General features: G+C 40.9%; 1 protein-coding gene across 1 annotated transcript in view; it reads right to left on the bottom strand.

Annotated features, from left to right (window-relative positions):
• Positions 1-7,022: 7,022 nt before the first annotated feature.
• The window catches only part of LOC134655846 (transcription factor IIIB 90 kDa subunit), a 51,415-nt gene continuing 38,527 nt past the window's right edge, over positions 7,023-19,910 (bottom strand). Inside the window, exons 7-13 of the mRNA XM_063511337.1 lie at positions 19,716-19,857; positions 12,265-12,408; positions 11,395-11,631; positions 9,603-9,834; positions 8,361-8,524; positions 7,599-7,604; positions 7,023-7,147 (exon numbers count right to left, since the gene is read on the bottom strand). Of these exons, the coding sequence (XP_063367407.1) occupies positions 7,023-7,147; positions 7,599-7,604; positions 8,361-8,524; positions 9,603-9,834; positions 11,395-11,631; positions 12,265-12,408; positions 19,716-19,857 (1,050 nt within the window). The remainder of the gene's footprint in view (positions 7,148-7,598; positions 7,605-8,360; positions 8,525-9,602; positions 9,835-11,394; positions 11,632-12,264; positions 12,409-19,715; positions 19,858-19,910) is intronic.

Here is a 19,910-nt window from a genome sequence, read left to right as displayed (position 1 = left end):
ATATAAATTATATTTGTAGCAAACTTAGGATTTTATTAGGAAGATTTTACCACCTTAGCTTTAAAGTACCGACTAATGTATTAAAATGCTTATACTTTGCCATAGTTGAATCCTTGTTAAGTTATGCTCTTGATTGCTATGGTCTCACTTTTAAATCGTACATGGATAAAGTAGAAGCGCTACAAATTAGATTCTTAAAGTTACTTGTCAATAATAAAACTAGAAACAGCTGTAAAGGTAATTATAATAAACTATTTAAAATTTGTAAAATACTCCCGGTCAGTTTAAAACACAAATATCTCTTAGCAGTTAACAACCATGGCAATAGGGTGCATATCTCGACACGATTAGAACATAAACATAATACAAGATCAGTGGCTGTGCAAAAATATGAAATACCCCGCGTTACTAACTATTATGGAGACAGAACATTAAGAAAAAGGTTGCCGTATTTTTTAAATAGTCTGCCTGAAAATATCAGGCTCGAGCCCAATAAAATTAAATTTAAAAAAGCACTAATGATGCACTTACTGAAAACACTTGGGTGACAATTGTATGCCTGTGCTTGCAAATGTCACTCAAGTGAAGTTAGTTATAGCTACGATGTTAGTTTTAATTTTTAATATGTTAATTACGTTGATTATGTAAGTACTTACAACAGAGACTCGCGCCTGCAGTCAAACTGTGCAAACAGTTTTGCAGGGAACTGTATTAGATTATAAGTATTCATGTATTAATAATAACAAATAAAAAAAAAAAAAAAAAATAAAGCCCCACATTCACACTCCTACCGTGTAGGCCGCCTCATAGTCCGCCTCGTTGGGTAGGATTGTGTATGGGGGTTGTGGACTACGAGCCGTCCTACAAACGGCTAAACGGTAGGACGGCTCGTAGTCTACAACCCCCATACACAATCCTACCCAACGAGGCGGACTACGAGGCGGCCTACAAGATAGGAGTGTGAATGCGGGGCTTAAGTGAGAGCGAAAAACAGATACTTATTAAACCAGCATCCACACGGCCTGGTACAGCTATCAGTTCATGCTGTAGGATATAGAGCGAGATAGGGAGACAATTATATGTCTCATTCTTGCAGGACTATTTTGTAACATCGTGTAAATACTGCTTAATAATCATAGACATTTCAATTATTTTAAAGCCCGCTCCACACTCGTGCGCGAGATATTAAGGAGGGAAAATCGTAAGATTTGACATTTTTTATATTAAGATTCGAGTAATGCTTGATGCTTAAATAATTAATTGCCTATTTTAACTTATTTCCTCGCATATTTGGGGCAAACCACTATGCTCCGGTGGGAATAGCAATTCGTGGAATCGTCTCATTGTCGGACTCAGTTCAATTCTTTCATTTCGTCGAACAAAATCGAAACTCATCCACGAATTGCTATTTTCGCCCTCAGTAATCATGTAATAATAAATCTCGTCTACACCACTCATAGTACATGGACGGAAACTGAAACAATATTTAAAGCTATTTTTAGTTTTCGACCACGTATTTTAAACATGATTTTAATCAAGCAACACTGACAAAATCGTGGACGAAAACTAAAATGTATAATCTTATAAGCAAGAAACATCATTTTAAGAGAAAATATATAGTAGTTTATAAGTCTTTTGAAGTAAAACGATCATAACAAATACTCACCTAGCTGTTCCAGTTACCGTCCGTGTGGTCGGAAACTAAATATTTTTCAAAATTAGTATGTCAGTACTCGTCCACTAAATTTATCAAAGATTATTATGAAAAAACTATAAAAAACACTTAAAATTGCGTTTACTATACTTTTAAGTTGCAGTATGTGCCAATAACGTAACTTAAACTAGTTAAATTAATTAATAAACTTACCGTGAACATTTGCCGCCAACACTTTTTTTTTCTTGCAAAATGACGTTTTCAAGCTCTGGATGCAATGCCGCCACTTACATAATTTTTTTTAAAGCCGCTATTTGTCAAATAACACTTTTATTTTGGTAAAAATATTGCTTAGACATTATGGATTGCAACAAATCCAAACATGTGTGAGAAGGCTTGTTTATATTCAAATTTTCCGCAATTCTTTGTAGCAACTCCGCCAAGTGGACGGAAACAGGCACTGGACGGCAAACAGACACAATTACCCTATAATTATGATTCATTTTTTCTTTTCATAAATTTCTAAACCTTTAGTCAGATTTTTTAACTAGATACATATATGTATATAAGTTTATTTATCTTACTAAAGTAGGTATTTAACAAAAATTGTGTAATTAATTAGGTAGGTATGTTTCAAATTTCAAAAATACCTAAATTAAGTGAACTGCTCCAACCTAACAAACAAAATCAAGTTTGTAGAATCTTAAATTTTATTTAGCAAACATCATTTAATGTGACATCATTATGGGTATTGTATTGCAAATATCCACACATTTTCCTCCTTCCGAATTCCTCACAGACATGTTTTGACCAGTGAAACGCCACCCTAAAATTAAAAACCAATGACAGTACGAAATTAGACTCTACTGTCTATGATATAAAGTTTATTTTTGAATTATTCAAACTAAACTCTTAGATCATTTGGGCTTTTGTGTCAAACAAATGCTTGTCAACACACGGCATAATAATAGAGCCATAAACTTTTGTTTATGGCTCTATTATGCCATGTGTTGACATTCTAAACATGTCAAGTTAGTACTAGTTTTTTTGGCATGATCACATCACCTAACCTAAGTCTAGCACGCAAGTTCTGACTTGTCCAATAGTGAGTGACGCATCAAAGTAAACAAATGCAACGCGCAGTTACGAATGGCATTTGCATTTATGTAACAAAAGGTTGTCACGTATCCTTAAGACGTATTGATGTGTTGGTGTATAAGCTAAACTGAACCTAAAATGTAGGACAATAAAGTGCAAATAAGTTTATTTGTAGGGAATCATATAAGATAAATTAAAAATGCTTGATTGCTTGAAATTGAAAATAATATTTAATGTTCTAAGTTAGACCTACCGTTCATATGTATAGAGTTTATATTTTAATGGACTTAAGGTGAACTATTGGCAAACTCAATAAAAGTAAGGATGTACCTACTATTAAAGATTTTTATTTTATATGAGCCAATTCACATTAAATGGAAAAAAAACAAAGGTAAAAAAATTGGTAGGTATGTCTACCTACCTATATTTATTGCTATTTTAAATACACAAGTTACAGTTTTTTAAATTAAGCTTTTATACGATTTATTAACATATAAAATAATTTTAAATATTGTTTAAGGTACTCAGGTAGGTAAAAATTGAACATACCCATGACATGACTTTTCCTGAGACGTGGCATAAAATATTCACTAAAAAATCGTATTAAGTTAAATTAGAGTTACCTATACGCCATTGGTAAACTAAGAAATAGGTAGGTAGCAAATTTTTTTTAAATAATATTTTACATCTTTTTCCTTTGTACTATACATCCCTAATTTATGAAGATCTTTTGCCAAAATACTGAGATGGAAAAATAGAAAAAGATATGTCATTTGGATAGTAAGTGGAAAGCTTCAGAAACCAATTCGGGCGACCTCTACCCAAATGGGGAGGTCTAACTAAAGGTCTCAAAGTTATCAGACCTCACTACCAATACCAACGATAAAGATAGAATAGAATACGCATATGAAGACATAAAATAATTAACTTAAATTGACTGAAAAAAAAACTTATAATTAAAATGCAATATTATAACGAAAGACCGCATAAAAATATGAAATATGATCAGGCGCCATGTTGCGGAATTTCACTGGAACTAATTTTTTAGGGTTCCGTACCCAAAGGGTAAAAACGGGACCCTATTACTAAGACTCCGCTGTCCGTCCGTCCGTCCGTCCGTCTGTCACCAGGCAGTATCTCACGAACCGTGATAGCTAGACAGTTGAAATTTTCACAGATGATGTATTTCTGTTGCCGCTATAACAACAAATACTAAAAACAGAATAAAATAAAGATTTAAGTGGGGCTCCCATACAACAAACGTGATTTTTGACCGAAGTTAAGCAACGTCGGGCGGGGTCAGTAATTGGATGGGTGACCGTTTTTTTGCTTGCTTTGCTGTATTTTTTGTTGATGGTGCGGAACCCTCCGTGCGCGAGTCCGACTCGCACTTGGCCGGTTTTTCATACTATACTGAACTGTCACCCTATGAAACTAACAGCGCCCTCTTGACAATGATCATATATTACTGGTCAGGCTTTTCTTATTACGCCTGGCGCAAAAAACAAAAATAAACACACAGCCACAGAATAAATAATAGTACTAAGTACAGAAGACTCACTCTGTAACGCCTCTGTTACGATCAGCACAGATATGGCCGCTAGGTGGCGACAGCGCCACGCACGGCTTATGGCTTTCCCCAAAATTGGGGCCGAACGGATGTACTTTTACCTACCTGTAGCAAAGCGACGAAATCGCGGAGTGAGACACGCCTGACACAGCTTAGCTAAAACACAAGTAAAATATACATCTTTCAGCATGGTACCAAACCATTCAAACCTATCAACCTAGCACTCGGGTAGTGGGATGGGAAAACATCACATGTGACCAATCACGATAGGGTAGGATGTGACAAAATTTCACGTAGGTATTCATTTTTCACGGAGTATGTACCCTCAAAATCAACAAAGGGGGTAGGAGGCTCAAAAGTAGGCGAAATATGATCACATGATTTATGTATGAACCCGACTACACACAACTCTCAATTCACCGTTATTGTTTTATTTCTAAAACTTTCTTAGCTACTTATAACATAACATATAGTTTACATTTTACGAACTAAAAATAATAAAATCAGTCCTTCATACACAATGTACCTGCAGCTTTTATAATCCAGCTAATATCAGAACTTCAGAATCATAGATTTCGTCTAAGCTAATTCTGTACTAACTTGGGTAAGCAATGTATTATATGTCGAATACAATAAGTTAAACTACTAAATACATCATTATTATTAGGTAGGAGTACGTTATTCCTAATGTATCAGAATATCGTAGTATATGTAGTTATATTTTATCACCCTCTAATGGGATTGGCAACTGTCAAAGGTTTGCATAGATGGCGCCATCATAGCTTGCCCATTTTTCTATGAGATTTGGCTTAAAGGGCTGGCATCCAGGGCATTAAAAAAAACAAAAATTTGACACAATTCTTGGGATTGACAGGGCAAGCTATGATGGCGCCATCTGGTAAATATACTTCGACCGGCCAACCCCAAATATATTAGTACATACTATCTACATGTTGGTTCAACAAAATAAAAAATGCTAGTACTTTGCGTCTTATAAAGTATACCTTTTCCATATACAAAGTAATATTAAGAGGCGTAAAGAAGTGCTTAAGCAAGAAATTAGATGGCACTGCAATGTACTTTATGCGGTCAATAAATTGTCACCCAGACCCACTCATAAATGGCAAACTAGGTACCACAAAATGTATGCTGTCTTAAAGTGCCATATATTTCTGTTCTCAATTTGTCTTCAACTTTACGGATATAACATTTTGCACTTATCCATGCACTTACTAAAGATATACCGTGTTTAAACCGCACGCCCCTGCACAGAACACCGATGCCTTTAGACGCATCTTTATGCGTTACCACAGAATAAATAATAGTACTAAGTACAGAAGACTCACACTCTAACAAAACGCGTCTGTTACGATCAGCACAGATATGGCCGCTAGGTGGCGACAGCGCCACGCGCGGCTTATGGCTTTCCCCAAAATTGGGGCGGAACGGATGTACTTTTAGCTACCTGTAGCAAAGCGACGAAATCGCGGAGTGAGCCAGGCCTGGCGTTACATTAATTTTGTATTTAATTGAGCAGAAACGATACCTCAAAGCTTAGAAATAAATGAAAAGTCGTAAACCGGTAGCGGGTCTCGGTAATCCAGAGTCGGGAGTTCGTAACTTGCTCGAGACAGTGTATTTTCCACTTTTCATTTATTTCTAAGCTATAAAGCTTTACACCTTTTAATGTGAGCGTAGGTATTTAAAGGCCTACCCAACAAACAGAGAAAGCACTCTATACAAAAATAGTAGGGATCTGTTTAAGGGCATATTCGATATAGTTTTCTTATTAGGAAAAAGTAAAAAACTATTTTACAGTACATATAGTGCGTAAAATAGCACTTTTCGTGCGTATGTCGAAACTTTAAAGTGCCATATGTACTGTAAAACGTTGTTCGATACACGTGCGAATAGGTAATTCGCAACTCGTGTCGATTTAAAACACTTCCTTCGGTCGTGTTTTAATTTATCGCCACTCGTTTCGAATTTCCTCTTTTTCGCGCTTGTATCGAAAATAACTATTTTGACGCGAAACATTCTTGGTCTCTCGAAAAAAAAAATTCGCGTTAAAAAAAAGTTTCTTTTCACTATTCACACGATACCGAATAGTCCGAATATGCCCTTAAATAGATTCCCATTATTTCCGTTAAGCTTTGGATTCCTCCGAAAACGGTGCCGTCATATTACGGCCGCTATATAGCGTTGACTGACGTCACTAGAACGTTGTCTATGTAAACAAGATGGCGCGGTTTCCTAGACGGCGTTACGTTACGTTGATGGTCAACGTAACGTAAGATGACGGCCGTCATGACGGTGTCGATAGTTTCGTGAACGTTTTATTAGATAGCGGTGACGCCATTTTGAATAAATGACACGAGATTTGAATAAATGATTTCGTACTACGATTATTTTCCTCTTCTGATGATATTTCATCCTCCAAGTAAATTATAGATGATCAAGCAAATCTTGTCAGTAGGAAAAGGCGCGAAATTCAAATTTTCTATGGGACGTTATCCCATCGCGCCTACATTTTTCAAATTTGCCGCTTCGACCTTGGTGGATGACGGTGTGTTATGACGCCGTGGTACTTTCCACATGTCGCCACCGTAAAGACGGCCGTCTTTTGCTGCCGCTATATGACGGCCGTCATATGACGGCACCGTTTTCGGAGGAATCCAAAGCTTTACGTCCTGTATGTGTTTAGTATTCCTCGTAATCATAATAGTCGTCGTCCTGTCCATTTTGGAGTAGGGCGCCTAAAGACAGCTCTTCCGCGGCGGCGGGAGGTTCCACTTCTACGTCCTCGTCGTAATCTTCACCAGCATCTGAAACAAAAATGGTGTAAACACTTAAGATCGGTTTTCCTAGGATAGCGGTGCCGTCATATAGCGGCCGTCTCCATACTAAATAATACGGCTAAATATGGATGTCGTAGTATTTGTATGGAGACGGCCGCTATATGACGGCACCGCTTTCGGAGGAAACCAAAGCTTTACCCCCAATATTCATAAAACTAGAAAACTCTATTAAATAGGGTATTTGACTGTATTTAAAATAAATCATTTTACACCAAGCATGACATAAAGCACCAAAAGATGAATAGAGAAACGTAGACAGCAGTTATTTTAGACACAATTCCTATTTTAAAACCCGTTTAAAACTATAAAGAGTAGGTAATTTGATTGTGACGTCACATGCTAGTGTTTCATGGAAATTCCATAGTTGCAAAATCGTATTGACAGTTGGAAAAAAACAGCCACAGCTGTGACTAGAGACTGATGACTCCACAGTCAAACTCATTGTTGAGTTTTGCGGGGCTATGACTATATTTAAGAGGAACACTCTATTTTATTAAATAAAATAAAAAATATAGCTGGTCAACCAAATCTTGTCAGTAAAAAGGCGCGAAATTCAAATTTTCTATGGGACGATATCCCTTCGCGCCTACATTTTTAGGGTTCCGTACCCAAAGGGTAAAAACGGGACCCTATTACTAAGACTCCGCTGTCCGTCCGTCCGTCCGTCCGTCCGTCCGTCTGTCACCAGGCTGTATCTCACGAACCGTGATAGCTAGACAGTTGAAATTTTCACAGATGATGTATTTCTGTTGCCGCTATAACAACAAATACTAAAAACAGAATAAAATAAAGATTTAAGTGGGGCTCCCATACAACAAACGTGATTTTTGACCGAAGTTAAGCAACGTCGGGCGGGGTCAGTACTTGGATGGGTGACCGTCAGTGTTGGCCGAAAGTTAATGCGAATTGAAAATGTTGGCCATTAACCATTATAAATTGAACCTTAAACCGTATCGGACGATTATAGTTTACGATTCAATTTATAATGGTTAATGGCCAGCATTTTCAATTTGCATTAACTTTCGGCCAACACTGGTGACCGTTTTTTTTGCTTGTTTTGCTCTATTTTTTGTTGATGGTGCGGAACCCTCCGTGCGCGAGTCCGACTCGCACTTGGCCGGTTTTTTCAAATTTGCCGCCTTTTTCTACTGACAAGATCTGGTTGACCAAGTATAAATACCTGGCGCAGGAGTAGCGGGCGCCGGCGTGGCGACGGCGGGGGAGGGGGAGGGGGAGGGGGAGGGGGCGGGGCTGGCCACGTTGAGTGTGGCGGGGGGACCCTTCTTCTTGCGTTTCTTGGGCACTGGAGATGCTGGTACCGGGGCGGGTGTGGCCGGTTTAGCTCTGAAAGGAAAATGTAAACGAAGTTATTAAATATTTGCTTCAACTTGAATTCTAATAACACTGTAAACCTCTCTTTCAGCTACCTATTATGAAAGTTGATGAGATACACAGACGCTGATAGATATTAGACAGACGACAGATTTAGTAAAAGGTGCGGCAGCTCGGAAGCCCCGGGATTATCTAGTGTCTTCAATATATAGTAGTCGATCTTCATGCCGATTTTCTCCTCCACTACATTTTTTTAATAGCGGAGGCAGTCCATGATAGACAACAATCTTTATAAATAGTACATTATTGTCGAGGTTCGGAAGTAGCTACTTGCAGGCTGAGGATTCGTTTTAAACGGACGACTGATATCTCAAGACCAAGATCTGATAAATCTGATAGACCAAGTGTATAAGTGCTGATCATCCGTTTGGCTGTTTAATGGACCTATGCCTTCATTTGATATGGCCATTTAAAGTTTTAAAAAGTTTGGAACTCGTTAAATAATGGAATTTGTATGCAACATTGCAGTCCCGAAATCGAGACTGCAATGTTTTTAACTTTTTAATTTTTTGAATGACCATAAACTACGCACTTCGCGACCTATTTTTTAACCGGCAACGTCGACTTTGCCGTCCATTTTTGAGAAAAATAACTCACTCAGGCACAGGAGTAGCAGCCTCTCTAACAGGGGACATCGGAGCCCCCGAATGGACCAGCGTCTTCAATATATTGTAGTTAATCTTCATACTGATTCTCTTCTCGGCTAACATCTTCTCAATGGCTTCTCCGGCCGTAGCAGCGTTACAAGGAGTCTTCTATTCTTCTTTATCAATAATTCTTATAAAAGATATCATTATAAAAGTAAACTTACTCAGGGACAGGGGTAGCCTCTCTAACAGGGGACATCGGAGCCCCCGGATGGTCCAGCGTCTTCAATATGTTGTAGTTAATCTAATAATCTTCATACTGATTCTCTTCTCGGCCAACATCTTCTCAATGGCTTCTCCGGCCGTAGCAGCGTTACAAGGAGTCTTCTATTCTTCTTTATCAATAATTCTTATAAAAGATATCATTATAAAAGTAAACTTACTCAGGGACAGGGGTAGCCTCTCTAACAGGGGACATCGGAGCCCCCGGATGGTCCAGCGTCTTCAATATATTGTAGTTAATCTTCATACTGATTCTCTTCTCAGCTAACATCTTCTCAATGGCTTCTCCGGCCGTGGCGGCGTTGCAAGGAGTCTTTTTCTTGTATGAGCCTCGTACTTTCTTCTTTTTGTCTTTGCCTTCCTCCTTTTCTCTGGCTCGCATTTCTTCTTTGACTGTGAAATGAAAATAATTTGTTTTAGTAACTTTACCACTGGTGCCCGAGGTTACGCCCGCATGGGATTCGGTCTGTGCATATCTGCCCTTTATCTTTGTAAAGAGTGGATTCCCAAATATACTACACTTTTTAATTTATTTTCCAAATAAGTATGGTGCATTTTTTTTTTCTTAGATCAAATATTTATGCTCAATTTCAGGGCTTACAACATTTAATTTCAAAAGCTGCCTAAAATAAGGCCTAAAAGGACAATTATTGGTGCGGTCACAAATCACCATACCTGTCTGAGACAAGGTATTGCAGTTTACTAAACGACAGACACATTTTTCTGAATCTAGACGCTTAGAAAAAAACTTAATATTCGGTTAACCTAATTCTTTCGTGCCGCCCACTTTACAAGGCGACCGCGACAGGGCTCTCTGGTAGAGAAAAGTATTCTTTACTCACTTTTCTGATCCCTCAAGTACCCCGCATTGATCCTATTCCACAGCTGCGTCTTATGCCTCGCCTCCTCCTCACTCAAATAAGCGAACTGACGTAGTCTTCATCACTGGGAGCCTTACACGGCGACCCTGACATTCTCTTGTATACTCACTTTTCTGATCCCTCAAGTATCCGGCATTAATCTTATTCCACAGCTGCGTCTTATGCCTCACCTCCCCCTCGCTCATAATACGCTTATTATGAGCGAGGAGCAGCTCGCTAGCTGACGTAGTCTTCATTACTGGGTGCCTTACATGGCGACCCTGACATTCTCTTGTATACTCACTTTTCTGATCCCTCAAGTACCCCGCATTGATTTTATTCCACAGCTGCGTCTTATGCCTCGCCTCCTCGCTCATAATAAGCGAGCTGACATACTCTTCGTCGCTGGGAGCCTTACATGGCGACCCTGACATTCTCTTGTATACTCACTTTTCTGATCCCTCAAGTATCCGGCATTAATTTTATTCCATAGCTGCATCTTATGCCTCGCCTCCTCGCTTATAATAAGCAAGCTGACGTAGTCTTCGTCACTGGGAGCCTTACATGGCGACCCTGACATTCTCTTGTATACTCACTTTCCTGATCCCTCAAGTATCCGTCGTTGATCTTATTCCACAGCTACGCCTTATGCCTCGCCTCTTCCTCGCTCATAATAAGCGAGCTGACATAATCTTCATCACTGGGAGCCTTACATGGCGACCCTGACATTCTCTTGTATACTTACCCTTCTGATCCCTCAAGTATCCGGCATTAATCTTATTCCACAGCTGCGTCTTATGCCTCACCTCCCCCTCGCTCATAATACGCTTATTATGAGCGAGGAGCAGCTCACTAGCTGACGTAGTCTTCATTACTGGGTGCCTTACATGGCGACCCTGACATTCTCTTGTATACTTACCCTTCTGATCCCTCAAGTATCCGGCATTAATCTTATTCCACAGCTGCGTCTTATGCCTCACCTCCCCCTCGCTCATAATACGCTTATTATGAGCGAGGAGCAGCTCACTAGCTGACGTAGTCTTCATTACTGGGTGCCTTACATGGCGACCCTGACATTCTCTTGTATACTTACCCTTCTGATCCCTCAAGTATCCGGCATTAATCTTATTCCACAGCTGCGTCTTATGCCTCGCCTCCTCTTCGCTCATAATAAGCGAGCTGACATAATCTTCGTCACTGGGAGCCAGTATGAGTTCATCGGCGACCAGGTCCGCGCCGAATTGGGGCTTCGGCTCGGGTTTTAGAAACTTGTCCTTCTCTTCGGGCTGGTCAGGCCTATTGCCTAGACCTATTACTGCTAAGTCTGGACCTGGAATGAGAAATTAAAGAATCACAATTTAACGAAGCATGCAAGATTTAACAACTGGCCGGAAGAAGCGCTGAATCGGGAGTCATGGAGAACCAGGGGAGAGGCCTTTGCCCAGCAGTGGGACACACAAATAGGCTATGAAAAAAAAATGCAAGATTGTTTTTGAAATTAAGGAGAAATTAAATAATTCACACTGATGAACTCCATGATCCAACAATATAATTATAGAAAATATTCATCGGTGTTATCATATTTAAGGCTCATGCAGATGGTACGAAAAACTAGTATGCAAATTGGTCGATCTGTTAAATTCGTTGTAGTTGGAGATGGTTTGAGTCCCGGGGAAAACTATTTTATCAATCATCATCACAAAATCATCATCAAGCGTTGAATAAGCGTTGCATATTTTTATATAAGGTTTTATACTGGCAGAATATCAGCGATGTGGCTTGCCGTATAGCGCCTTTTCTGTGCCGCGACACATGACTTCATAAAGTTATAGGTAGTTAATAGTTTTTAGTTGTTTTTGCATGTTCTTAATGTTGTGGGTATGGATAAAGAAATTATCTATCTATCTATCGTTTTACGCAGATGCAATGCAGTCATAGGTAGAAGCTAGTACGTTTTAATTACCTAGTCCTTTCTCCAGTTTAAGTTTCTCCTGCTTCTGCGATGCCTCTGTTTTGGGCTGCACCTCGCTGGCGATTTCACCGAGGAGATTTAACGTGTCTTCAGCGGCGAACCGGGATGCCTCCGCGTCTTCTGATGTGCCATCATCTGGGAAAAGGTAAGTGGGTTAATCAACTTTTTCTTGTCACACGTTGCTATGGTTACGGTCTCCTGAGTCACTGTTAAAATTCTAGGTTTTTCGTATTTAAATGAACCAAACTTGCATTTTATGGTAGTTATAAGACCTTTCCATAATGGGACATCTACTGAGCATGTTAGTAGAACATGGTACAGCAGTTCTAACAATCTATGCTACTATTGTCTCCTCGCTGATGGAACAGAATAACAACAAGAAATAGTTGATTGACCCAAATACATAATTTGATTCAGCTGTCTAATAGTACACTATACAAACAGCAACCTTAACTGTGCAGTCGCCAACAGATATATCGAAGCGACCAAGGTGCTCACAAATATCTGAACGGCTCTGTTGTCAAGGCGCTAGAGTGCGTGTTCAGATTTTGTGAACACCTTGGCCGCTCCGATATATCTGATGGCGACTGTACATCGGTGAACCTTATTACGATAGGCATAAGGTCCATCGATGGACAGTTAACAGTGTGGGCAGTGGCGTAACTAGGGGGGGGCTGGGGGGGGCACGTGCCCCGGGCGCCGTCCAAGGGGGGGCGCCAAAATGGGCAAAAGACCTCCCATAGAAAATGGACCAGCCAAAATGTAGAAACAGTCAAATTTTTTTTTTCGCGACTTAGGGGTTGCTCTCATAGTAAAAATTGCTCAGTATAATCCCAAAACCTCCCTGGCAACGGAAATGCAGTTATTTTTTAGCCACCCTGTATACAGGATGGTCCAAACCTTGACGTCCAAAAAGTGTTTTTAGAATCCTCATCGTTGGTTATTAGAATATACCCCATGTATGTTAGCCGATTTTTCGTAGTTTTCGAGTTTAACTTTTAACTTTTGTTAAGAAATTCCGGGGTGAAGCTTTGCGTTGCTTTTATGCCTTCTAATAATTGTTCGTGGTATTTGCACTGATAACATGAATTAGCGATGGGGAAGTGACCCCATAAAATAATAGTAGAAATAACAAAAGAGGATTTTTGTAATGAATTACTAATTTGGAAGCTTTCCACCTCAGTTCCTTTGACCGGCGACTCTAACAAATTATGACTATTAAGTATCACTTTTTTGACCTTTTAAAAAAACGTAGGGTCTAGCAGTTTCTAAAATAACCAAAAGTCCTTGAAATCGCTTGTATTTTTTATTTATTTAGGTAAGAGCAACATCTAAGCTTGACATGCTTGAACGTAAAAGTTTGTCTTTTTTTCCCAACTCAGTCAAGAGAGGATGCTGATTTTTTTTTTGCAACTATGCCGTTTGTGAAGGATTATATTACAAAAAGAAATATTCAAAAAAGTTCAATAGTTTTTTTTAATAAATAATTGCTTCCCCCGGAATTTCTCAACAAAAGTTAAAAGTAATAAAAATAAAAATCATAATTCGAAAACTACGAAAAGTCGGCTAACATACAAATTCTGATAGCCCACAGTATAGGGACAGATTACGTGGTCAGCATTTCCCCGCGCTATACGGAATGCCCGCCGCGCGACTTGCTCCTCAGTTGTCCCCCGGCCGTGTACTGAGAAATACACGTTCTAATTAAGTATTCCTGATTATCATTTATATGAAAAAAAGCGCTGGTGGCCTAGCGGTAAGAGCGTGCGACTTGCAATCCGGAGGTCGCGGGTTCAAACTCCGGCTCGTACCAATGAGTTTTTCGGAACTTATGTACGAAATATCATTTGATATTTACCAGTCGCTTTTCGGTGAAGGAAAACATCGTGAGGAAACCGGACTAATCCCAATAAGGGCTTAGTTTACCCTCTGGGTTGGAAGGTCAGATGGCAGTCGCTTTCGTAAAAACTAGTGCCCACGCCAATTCCTGGGATTAGTTGCCAAGCGGACCCCAGGCTCCCATGAGCCGTGGCAAAATGCCGGGACAACGCGAGGTAGAAGACTCCCAGATAGTTAATTCCTATACACAGCGTGAGGAATCCAAAAATTTTTTTTGGACGGCAAGGTTTGGACCAACCTGTATAACACATGCCGTGCCAACATCGCTCGTTCTGTGATACTAGAATGCCGTGAAAAACCTGTGTCAGTTATTGAGAGCATTCTATCCAGATCCAGAGTTTCGGTGTGGGATCGGGAGAATTTAGTCCAATTCAATCCCAGAAAGGCTCAATTTTGCGCGTTTACCGCTAAGAAAAACCTCAATTTTCAAGGCACAACCCTTCCCATGTCAGGGAGTATTGGGAGCCTCGGTGTTGACATCTCCATCAGTGACGTCCAATAATTTCGTAGCCACCTTGCTGGGTAGGCTGCGCTCGTATCCAAAAAACTCAATAAAGGGAGGCGATACTTTACTCTGGGGCAGACAGATCCATAGGCGTACCCACGGTGGGGCAAGGTGGGGCAGTTATCCCACCCTGGTCTCTGACCATAAGCGAAGAATCTCGGTTTCAACCGTACCCTGTTACAACGTCCCCAGCCTCCCCTACTTCTGCCCCACCCCTTAAAAAATGCTGCGTACGACCATGGACAGATCCCATATAATGAGTACTGCTGTTACCTTTGGGCAGGAGCACCTAGATGCCACCTTGGTCCCTTCAAATCAGTCCAGAGGCGCGCTATGAATAGTCTACGATCCCAAACTTACAAGCGATATTGAATCTTCAAGTCTAAGTGTATAAGTTTTAAAATGGTCGGCAACGCGCATGTAACGCCTCTGGAGTGTAGACGTCCATAGGATGCGGTGACCGCTTACCATCAGGTGAGTCGTAAGCTTGTTAGCCACCGATGTACTAAAAAAACACTTATTTGCCTAAATCAAAAGTAAACCTTTCGTTAGTTCATTTCGTTTGGGGGGGAGGGGGGGGGGGGCGCAAATTTGGTACCTGCCCCGGGCGCCATATCCTCTAGCTACGCCACTGAGTGTGGGCGACGGTCTTCCCCACATTGACGTTAAAGGACATCCCTTTCTCGATAGTCAATATCAACACTCACTGCAAAAAACAACGAGCTCTCTTGTTGCATAAATTATTATAATTTATGGTGTGATTTAATTTGGTTTTATTTTTAATTATAAAGACGAGGCGAAGACGTGGCCTACGATGGAGCGAGCCTGCCCCGAAGGTGCCTGTTCACCCTTGATTTGATAGTACTAGATCTAAGATCCCGTTTTCTAAGGGGACCTTGCATTTTGGAGACAAAGCAAACCGCTTGGAACAGGTGTTCCTGGGGGTGATCTGAGCTAATTTCGCCCGGTTGCCGAGAGGTCCCCCCCAGCAGGTGGGCAGGGGAGGGGGGGGGGAAAAGTGCCTCCGGCGCGCCTCACTCTAAATTTTATATCTGCATACATCTAGCAACTATATCAAGTTTGGTGTCTTTTTCGTATAATTTGAGGATGGAGAATTCATTTCTGTGACTAAACTTTCACTCACCCATACAAAAAAATCGAGAAATTCAAAATTCAAAAAAAATCTTTACTTTTTTTTTTTAATCCTCTACATATTTAAAACTATGAGGATCTGCTCTTAAAAAAAATACATGAGAATAATAAACTTATCAACCATTTTTAACTAATAATTGTATTTTAAAAAATGTTTTGTGTCGCACGGCGGACCGTGCTGAAGTAGGTATACCTACACGCATTTAGTTTAGACACGCATTTACTTCAAAACATTATTCAGCATAACGCAAGTAGGTACAGAAAGTAAATATTTAAAACAATAAAGGAATTTACAATAAGTACGATATAACTGAATATTGGATTATCCTATGCAGAATGAGTTAAATTGTCTACCTACTGGATAGTTTCACGACAGATCAATTTTTTATTTAGTTATTGTGACCTTTTATCTTCTACGTCTTGTGAGATACTTATCTATGTATACATAAAAATTATACTAAATTTGCGTGTAGTGTAGGTATCTAAACGGAGGTGAATGCGGTGCAGTGCAGCGGCGCTCGCGCTCAGGGACCGTTGGTATTAGTTCCCAACATCTTTATTTAACTTCCGTTAACTTGAATCTTTTCCGCCGTCTCACTATCTGAAGGTTGTCTGGAAGAGATCGCTATTTAGCGATAAGTCCGCCTATTGTTACCTACATTTTAGTACCTGTTCATACTTTTGTAACATTTCTTTTGTAGTGTGCAATAAAGCATTTTATTATTATTCACTTTATTTATCTTTCATCTTAAGTTAGGTTTTTTATAATATGAATATAAAAGTAAAATATAAACTTACAAAACAATAAAAAATACATATAAACACATTATAAAAAACCTAACCTAGGGTGCCGCCAGCAGCGGGGCAAGGCCCAAGCTGCCGGTGGTCAGGGCCGCAGAGAGAGGAACTGGCGGACTATCCGCGCCGTGTCCAAGATCACCGCCTTCTGCATCCGGCCCTTGATCCAACCACCTAGCGAGAGTCTCTCAAGATGTTGGTCGAGACTCTTCGCTATTAGACCGTTCGCTGAAACAACTATCGGGACAATGATCGTCGAATCAACATCCCACATGGCGGTTATCTCGTGAGCCAAGTACTTACTGGACTTGTCCTTCTCGGCCTTCACGAGATTCTCATCATGGGGGATGGTGATGTCAACGAGCACGGCCCGACATTGCGATCGATCTATTATCACAATGTCAGGCTTATTGGCTACAATAGTCCTGTCAGTGATGATAGATCGATCCCAATAGAGCGTGGCACGACCATTCTCGACAACAGGCGCAGGTAAATACTTGTAGTACGGTACTTCGCGGTCCACAAGACCATATAGAAGAGCAAGTTGCTGGTGAATAATCCTGGCTACGAGCTTGCACAGATTATGTCTGTGCAAGTACTCCCCGTTAGCAAGATGAGAACAACCGGAAATGATATGCCTGAGTGACTCTCCGGGACGGCGGCATGCCCCACAAATGTCGACCGTACCGTCCTTCAGGATATATTTCCGATAGTTGTTCGTCATCATTACTTCGTCCGCAATTGCACAGGCAAAACCCTCGGATTCTCCGAAGAGGTCCCCGAATCGTAACCAGTTCACCGACCCGAGCAGGTCCACATCGGGTCCCGTGAGGGCCTTGTAGAACCGCCCGTGTAGCACCTTACTCTCCCATGCCGCCTTGCGATCCGCAGTACTTAGTACCACAGGTTTGCGCCAGTTCTCGTTTGCCAAGGAGAGCGGATCCCACACTCGTTGTTAAGGAAATAATTCCTGAGATTGTACACCTGGCGGTTGTGGAGATCCTTAGCGTTTAGGAAGCCTCGGCCTCCACACTTCCGTGGGATGTACAATCTCATAACTGACGAGCGTGGGTGTAGCATGCGATGCATGGTGAGCAGTGATCGGACCCTCTGATCTAGGGCGTCCAGTTCGGTCTGAGTCCACCTTAGTATGCCAAAGGAGTATGTGAGTAGGGGCATTACCCAGGCGTTGAAGGCACGCACTTTGTTGCCTCCTGACAAAAGACTGTTAAGGACTTTTGTGAGCCGACTGAAAAAGCGCTCCTTCACCGACCGTCTAATACCCTCGTCCTCAATACCCAGAAACTGTGACATACCAAGGTATTTATAGGTTTCTGATTCAGAGATAGATCTGAAAGCCATTGTCTCAGAGAGTTGTAAATTTGTTGAATTTACAACCCTCCCCCGCTCTACATGTATAACCGCACATTTATCGACACCAAACTCCATGTTGATGGCACTACTGAAGACTTCGGTAGTTTTCAGTAGGTCCAACAAGTCTTGGCTATTTTGTGCAAATAATTTGAGGTCATCCATGTACAAAAGGTGAGAAATGACTTCACCCTTCATTCATTCCCTCACCGAAGCCGCCAACCTAGTCCCAAATTTTTCAGCAGGGTGAGGTTCATGAGGAGATTCAGAGCTAGGCAGAACCACAGGGGACTCAGACTATCACCCTGAAAGATTCCTCGCTCAATCCTTATAAAATCCTGCGGGCCAGAGCGGTCATCCCCGCCTCCTGGTTGACGAAGGACTGTGGTCCACTGCCTCATACACGCGCTTAGGAAGGCTCTCAAAGCTGCATCAACTTTATACAGCTCTAAGTCCCTCCCCAGCCATGAATGAGGCACCGAATCATAGGCCTTCTTATAGTCAATCCAAGCGGCTGAGAGGGCCCCCTTGTTCCGCCGGATTTGTTGGCATATGGTCATGTCTATGAGGAGGAGCTCTTTAGTACCACGGGACCCAACCCTACATCCATTTTGAGCGGAAGCCAAAATATTGTTTGCGACAATGTGCGCATTGATTTTTGCTCTCAAAATGGATGTAAGGAGCTTGTAGAGTGTAGGCAAGCATGTGATGGGTCTGTAGTTTTTTGCTTCCGTGGTACTACCGGACTTGAAGAGCAGGAAGGTGACACCAGTTGTTAAGGAAGGTGGGAGAGAACCAAGCTCGAGGGCTTGTTGGAATTGTGCTGCCACTTATTATTATTATTTATATATTTCATTTATATTTGCATATATATCACGTCCAGAAGTAATATATTAATGTAATCTACAAAAAGAAGCATAATAACTTATAAGAAACCATCAAAACATACTTAAAAATCCTAAAAGCTGCATACTGCTCTTACAATGCAGGTACGCCGCGCGACATAAATATTTTTTTTTACAGAGTTATAAAAGAAAAATGATTGAGAAGTTTACTATTCTATATATAAGGATAACTAGGCCATTGACAGGTATTTTTTTTGTAGAGCAAATCCTCGTAGTTTTAATTTTGTAGAGGATTTTCAAAAAAAAAAGTGTAAAGATATTTTTTTAATTTTGAATTTCTCGATTTTTTTGTATGGGTGAGTGAAAGTTTAGTCACAGAAATGAATTCTCCATCCTCGAATTATACGAAAAAGACACCAAACTTGATATAGTTGCTAGATGTATGCAGATATAAAATTTAGTGTGATGCGCGCCGGAGGCACTTTTGCCCCCCATCCCCTGCCCACCTGCTGGGGGGGACCTCTCGGCAACCGGGGTAAATCAGCTCAGATCACCCCCAGGAACACCTGTTCCAAGCGGTTTGCTTTGTCTCCAAAATGCAAGGTGGTGGACCTTAGATCTCTTGCTATGAAGGTTGCCGGGTTATATGAGCTCGGAAATATAGACGCCGGCAAGGAATTCCATTCTTTGGCAGTGCGCATAAGAAACGAGGAAGCAAAGCGCTTCGTGCGAATTGGTGGAATATCTACCAAGTAAGGATGGAAACCGGCCGTGCGTCTAAAAATCCGATGGTAGAATGGGGACGGTGGAATAAGCTCGTGTAGCTCTTGAGCACATGATTGAATGGAAAATCGAATGAATCAATTAGTTACCGCTTAATAATGTCAGGGGAGTCGAGGGTGTTGCTGCCGAGGCGGCTGCCTTCTTTCTTCTCGAGTTGTCCTTTTCTAACTGTGCGTCTATCTCTTTCTGCAGGTCAGTCATTTCCTTCTCGCCGTCCTCTTCTTCCATTAACTGAAATACACAATTCCTCGTAAGACCCATGGCAATTTTGACGCTTTTGAATT

The sequence above is a fragment of the Cydia amplana genome, chromosome 17 (genome assembly GCF_948474715.1).
Source record: "Cydia amplana chromosome 17, ilCydAmpl1.1, whole genome shotgun sequence".
NCBI classification, from domain to species: Eukaryota; Metazoa; Arthropoda; class Insecta; order Lepidoptera; family Tortricidae; genus Cydia; species Cydia amplana.
This window is presented reverse-complemented; position numbering and strand designations above follow the sequence as displayed.